The 6100-nt window shown below is 37.3% G+C and overlaps 1 protein-coding gene across 2 annotated transcripts; it reads left to right on the top strand.

Annotated features, from left to right (window-relative positions):
* The first annotated feature begins 1132 nt into the window (after positions 1-1132).
* LOC120724627 (cysteine-rich venom protein-like) lies at positions 1133-4046 on the top strand. Of its 2 annotated transcripts, XM_040016904.1 has the most exons (8): positions 1133-1270; positions 1388-1391; positions 1490-1581; positions 1725-1815; positions 2395-2537; positions 2631-2725; positions 3110-3192; positions 3859-4046. In XM_040016904.1, the coding sequence occupies exons 1-8, from the start codon at positions 1196-1198 to the stop codon at positions 3984-3986; spliced, it is 711 nt and encodes a 236-aa protein (XP_039872838.1). In that variant the 5' UTR covers positions 1133-1195; the 3' UTR covers positions 3987-4046. The 2 variants fall into 2 exon arrangements, with proteins under 2 accessions (XP_039872838.1, XP_039872839.1); XM_040016905.1 differs by lacking the exon at positions 1388-1391 and having other exon boundaries at positions 1165-1270; positions 1489-1581.
* The last annotated feature ends 2054 nt before the right edge of the window (positions 4047-6100 follow it).

The following is a 6100-nucleotide window of genomic DNA, read 5'->3' on the forward strand; positions in this document are numbered from 1 at the left end:
TCCACCTTCTTCTCTGGGCTGCTCCCTTTAGGAGTCGCCACAGTAGATCATCTGCCTCCATCTTGTCCTATCAATTCCATCCTCTTCTGTCACACCAACCCTTCTTCCTTCTTCACTACACCCATGAACCTTCTCTGAGGTCTTCCTCTTTTCCTCCTGTCAGGCAGCTCCATCTTCAAAACCCTTTGTCCAGTATACCTTGTATCCTTCCCCTGCACATGTCCAACTTTATCTCTAAACCCCCTTTTTTTTTTGGATAAAAAAATATTTTTATGCTTTTGTTTTATGCTTCTTTATCACAGTAACTGTCCCAAACTGAAGCAACAGTGGAGCTCCAACTACCCAACTGTGACTTTGTGGTTTCCCACTTCTTGCAAGTGCGCCAATCAGATTATCTAAATCCCACAAACGTGCTGACTGGTCAGCTTCAACAAACATATGCTTATTAAAAACGTGCATTCGTGTTGTGTCTTCCCAGCTTTGTTCCCTTAAATCGCCATATGAAAAATGTAAAATTTTTATGCTCTAGGAGAGTAAATTGTTTGCTTGATGTGTAATTAGCAGAGATTAAAGAAGAAACTTACTTTGGTGGTCAACTCTGAGGACAAGCACTGCTGTTAGCCCAAGGGCCGTTAGCATTTAACTTTATAGCAGGGTTAAACTTGCAGAGAGTAAGAGGAGCAGACCCAATAGGGTGCATTTCTTAAGAGTGATCACAAAAAGAATTCAATAAGAAAAATTCATAGTTTGACCAGTACTAGTATTTCTAATTAGCCTTCTATATTTAAAAAAAAAACTTGTTTAAAATAATAACTGGCTGAATAAACCATAAATTACAATATCAAATAAGTTTTTATAAAACCTCCGCTAACACACTCACAATGAGTTAATGATTAAATATATAAATAAATGTGCATTTAAACACTTTGCTAATCACTTTCTTTATAAATAATGAACATGAACACATTATTTATGAGCTCATTAATGAAAAAGAAACATGTATTTCCCTCACCACATATTATGTACTAAGGATGAGTAATGCTTTACAAATGATGGATTAAGCATTTACTAATGCCTTATTATTGCTTAATGTTATTGTTGTGACGTGTTACTGGTTCACACATGTCTGAGTGGTACTGGCTCTATAAATGAGACCTGCGGGCTCTTGCAGTCATTGACAGTCTTAGATTAAACAATGACGTTTTACACTTTTCTTCTGCTGTGCGCTCTGGGCCTCACTGCAGTCCTTCAGGTGCCTGGCACCTTGGGGGTAAGTAAAGTCATATATCCTCTTTAAAGTTGTTTTCATTTGGTTATTTCTTCGTTTTTTGAGCAATAATTTTTTTACCATTATTTTTTCTCTCATCTCTGAAAATCACATCTGAAGCAGGGTGAGTGTGGCAGTTATTCATACATAAATCTTGACTGATATGAACTATATTTAATCTCTCATTAAAGGTGTTAATTTGCTTTTACTGCTTTCATTTAGTGACCACTACGACTGAGAAGAATGAGATTGTGAACAAGCACAATACTCTGAGGGGGAATGTTGAGCCTACTGCGAGCAACATGTTGAAGATGGTAAAACTCAGAAGTTATAATGTTAATGCTTTGCACAACTAACATTATACTGTTGTGTCATGTTCAGCACTTTTTTGTGTACACATTTGTTCTTATCTACATGTTCTGATTTAACGGGCCGTCTTGTCCTCTGCTCCCTGCAGAACTGGAACAATGAGACTGAAGCCACTGCTCAGAGATGGGCTAACACCTGCTCCATGAAGCATAGTCCTGCCAGCGACAGAGTGATCAGCAGTAAGTTCCTCATTACTCCTCGCGCTTTACAAAAAAACACCACAAAAGCACAGAAAAAAAAGCACTTTTGTGTTTGTTTTTTTACATGTTTAACTGTTTTGTTTTTTACTATTAAGTTTATAAACTGATGTGGAAGTACATTTTAGATATATTTATGGCAGCGCGGTTTAATTAACTCAGTTGTATTTGTGTTTGCTTTTGTCCCGAAGGTAAGAAATGTCAGATTGAGAGTGGCACGGCAGTGCAATACGGAAAAACAGGGAAAGATGCATATAACAGCACATTATGAATCACTATCTTAACAGTTTGGTTTGTTAACATTTTGTAATTCTTTTCTGTTTGTTTCTCTAAGTTTTATAAAGTGTTATTTTTCTGAACTGCCATCATCATCTTTCATTTATTGGGCAATATTTTGTAAAGATGCTTTTCTCAAGTCCTTTGATTTCACAAGATGATGATGATGATGATGATGATGATGATGAATTTTCTGTGATGAGTGATCTCGAACTGAGCATTCATTTGTTTTGGGATTTAAAAAGTCTCACCAACCTGATTAAACTATCTCACTCCTCCTCTTAGCCAGCGGCTGTGGGGAAAATCTGTACATGTCCAGCTTTCAGAACACCTGGAGCAACGCAATCCAGTCCTGGTATGACGAGGTGAAGGACTTCAGCTATGGCGTGGGATCTATCAATGGAGGAGTGGTGGGACACTACACACAGGTACAGTGATACATATACATGCACTTAACTAAAAGTGATTCTTAAGCCCAAACCCTGGCTTTAAAAACATTTGTATTTTGTCTCTCTGTGCAGGTTGTTTGGTACAGGTCTAATCAGATCGGCTGTGCTATGGCCTACTGTCCCAACTCTGCTTACAAGTACTTCTACGTCTGCCATTACTGCCCACCGTACGTATATAGCATCTTACCATAATGATGTGTTGTATAAAATGGCATATTTTAATCTTTTGAACGTCCTCTTTTGTCTGCAACCTGTATCAGTATTATTTGTACATTTTAGACCCTCATAAGCTAAGTCATTAGTGATTCTAATATACAATGATGAAATGAATTGATCACTAGGAGCAGTGATTGAATTGCAATTCCTTCAAGAAGAATATGTGGATTTTGTCATTCATTTAATGCACAGAAATTTGCATATAATTTGTCATTAAATTGTATTTCAGAGTTGCTTTGAGTTCTCATAGGATAACTGTGACATGTTTGGGATGACATCCAGCGTTAGTGTTTGCTGTAATTTTTAATATTTGATGGTCTGACCTACAATTACAGTGGAAACTACCAGTTAACCCAACCCTACAAGAAAGGACCCTCCTGCGGTGACTGTCCCAACGCCTGTGAAAACAACCTGTGCAGTAAGTAGAAATATCCTATAGGAATATAATAGTTGTAAACAAGGTGAGATATACATGTTTCTGTTTTGCAGACCTTTAGGGACATTTCAATATAAGCCTTTGATAAAGTAATATATTGTGTAAAGATGAAGTTACATTGGTTCTGTGTGCACCACATACAATAAAGTTGCACGCAACAACAGTCAGCTTAAGGCACTTTATATTGTAGGTTAAAGACACTACAACAATACAGTGGGGATTATATGCATAAATTTTGTTACAGCACTTTCAGAATGGCATCCACTTTAATTAAATGTATTAACCAATGTTATCAATAAATGATCAGACAGAAGAGGGTTTTCAGGGATTAGTGTTAAATGTTCAGCTCTTATGCTTTTTATGTGAGAACAAGATCCAGAGTGTGATTAAAGTAATCTTTTACATTCTGAGAAAAGCAAATTGAGTCTAATATTGGAGTAAATGTAGTGTTGGAGCTGTCATTCTCGGGTATCTAAATGGGTGTTAAAATCATCCACAACAATTATTTTATCTGAACTAAGCACCAAATTTAATAGATCATCTTATAGCTAAATTTATTTTAGCTGATAAACAAAGCTAACCTAAAACTGTTGTCTCCTCACCAACTTAATGCTTATTATGTTCTTTATGCTTTTCTCTCTCTCGCAGCCAACCCCTGTCCCTTCTCTGATAAGTACAGTAACTGTCCCCAGCTGAAGCAGCAGTGGGGCTGCAACAATCCAACTGTTGCCTCTTGGTGCCCCGCCTCCTGTAAATGCACCAATCAGATTATCTAAATGCCCCATGTCCAAATGTGTACTGATTGGTCAGCTTCAATAAAGATATGCATAACAAAAACCTGCGTTTGTGATGTGCATTCTTACCTATCTAACCACCATATGCTGTTAGTGAGTAAATGGTCTGTTTGACTGGGTCAGTAATTAGCAGAGATTAAAAAGGAAATTTACTTTGGCACACTATTTCTGAGGAAAAACACTGCCAGCAGGAACAGATGCCCTTTGACTTTACGTGAGGTGTAAACTCACAGAGAGGAAGAGGAGCAGGGTGGATTTGGCAGAGGTTAGGAGGAAATACAAAAAAAAGAAAAACACAAACTTGAGCCAAGAAACATCCACAGTTTGAGACCGCATCTGATAGCAGTGATTAATTATGATATACACCACAAGTAGAATTTTAGATTTTTTTCTTTTATATTTAAGTGCCTTGATTTAAGCGGTTAGATTATAATTAGATTATTTTGTATTTATCAAATACAAAATAATGGGCCATTTGTCGCAGGATCTTTCAAGTATTTTTGACTTTCAAGTTTTGTTTTTGTGGTTTTAATTATTCTTTTTGATTCTTGAGTATTCTTCTGAGTTCCTGGTTGCATTAGAGGTTATTGTTCCTTCCTCTTGTCCCAGTACTTCTGTATTAGGGTCATCCATGTGTCTGTGTTTCCCTGTTTAGTTATCTCTTCTCACGTCCCACTTTATTGTGATAGTTAGTCGTCCCTTGAGTCTTGCTCTTGGTCTTACTTCCCTTTTCTCATCCGCCATGATTTAGTTCAGCTGTGTCTTGCTTTCCCCTTTTGTCTCCACCTCCCTGCTTGCTCTTCTGTGTGGGTACAGATAAATAGTGCTGTCCTCCCATTAGTCGTTTGTCAAAGCTTTTGTTTGCATGCACTCAGTGTTTCCCGATTTTGTGTGGTCCTTTAACTTTGTATGTAGTTTACTTTTTCCTTTCAAACTTTGTTTCACATTTCTCCCTTGCCCTTTATTTTATTTTCTCTGGACATTTTTTAACAGCCAAAATAAACTCCTCACTTTTTGTTACAGCTCGCCTGTTTCCCTTTTTTGCATTTTGGGTCTAAAACTCCATTACTGACAGACCGTGACAGTATTGTGCATTTACATATGAATTTAAAAGTTTTAAAGGTCGCCCAACTGATATAATCAATAAAATAGTACGCTAATGATGTAATAGCTCATACAGCTTACAATCTATCACACATTTTTCTTTGAGGAGTACAGAAAAAAAGTCTCATTCACCACCAAATTAAAGTGTTTAAATTCAGGAGCATGGATAAAGACTGAGTACTAACCACAGCCATGTCAATTATCTTACTGGTATTAGCATAATGGCAAAAGGAAGACCTCATCCATATCATCCCAGAAGTACCACTTTGTCCATGATCAAGACCAGCAAAATAATAATCATCACCATCTAGCAGGTGGTAGGGCTGGAGTCTTTGTAAGAATTAAAGAGAGAGAATGATGTGAGAGTGACAGCGGGCCGGGTTTCTTTCAATTCTAAGTTTCCATTTTAGCACATAACAAAAGATGCTGTCGGCCACTAAGCATCTTTAGAACCAAAAGATTAAAGTGCGGCTCCATGATATGCCACCAAAGCATTTCTTGATGTTATCCGATTGACACCGAGCATTATTTTATTGGCTTATAGCTTCCATCTAGAATTATCATTGAAAAGAAGAGACTCGTCAAAAATATATCAACAGGGTGGGAATAGCAGATATAGGATTGTGAATGTTGAAAAGCATCCTTCAGGTTTTTCACTCATAAATACAGAATGTTATGCTGATCATGTTGGTGAACAGGATTTCTGGCCTGTCATTGCCAGTCAAGACCCAGTGCCATGGTACTAGCTTTTGACCGGACCTAACCTAGCTTAATACATAATTATGCTGTAATCCAAATTACGTATAGATGGCAGAAAGGAGCACACAAACACTCATTTTCTAAACATAATAATCCAAACTTTCATATTCAGGAGACAAAACAACAGATATGACCTTGACCTCAAGCATAGTTTATTTAAAGACCATTTGGGTGATCATTGTGTGCAAGTTTTAATAAAAGTTGACCACTACTCTGGGAGAAGTGGGGATTCC

This window comes from Simochromis diagramma, unplaced genomic scaffold (assembly GCF_900408965.1).
Source record: "Simochromis diagramma unplaced genomic scaffold, fSimDia1.1 OVJJ01000802.1, whole genome shotgun sequence".
Classification (NCBI taxonomy): Eukaryota; Metazoa; Chordata; class Actinopteri; order Cichliformes; family Cichlidae; genus Simochromis; species Simochromis diagramma.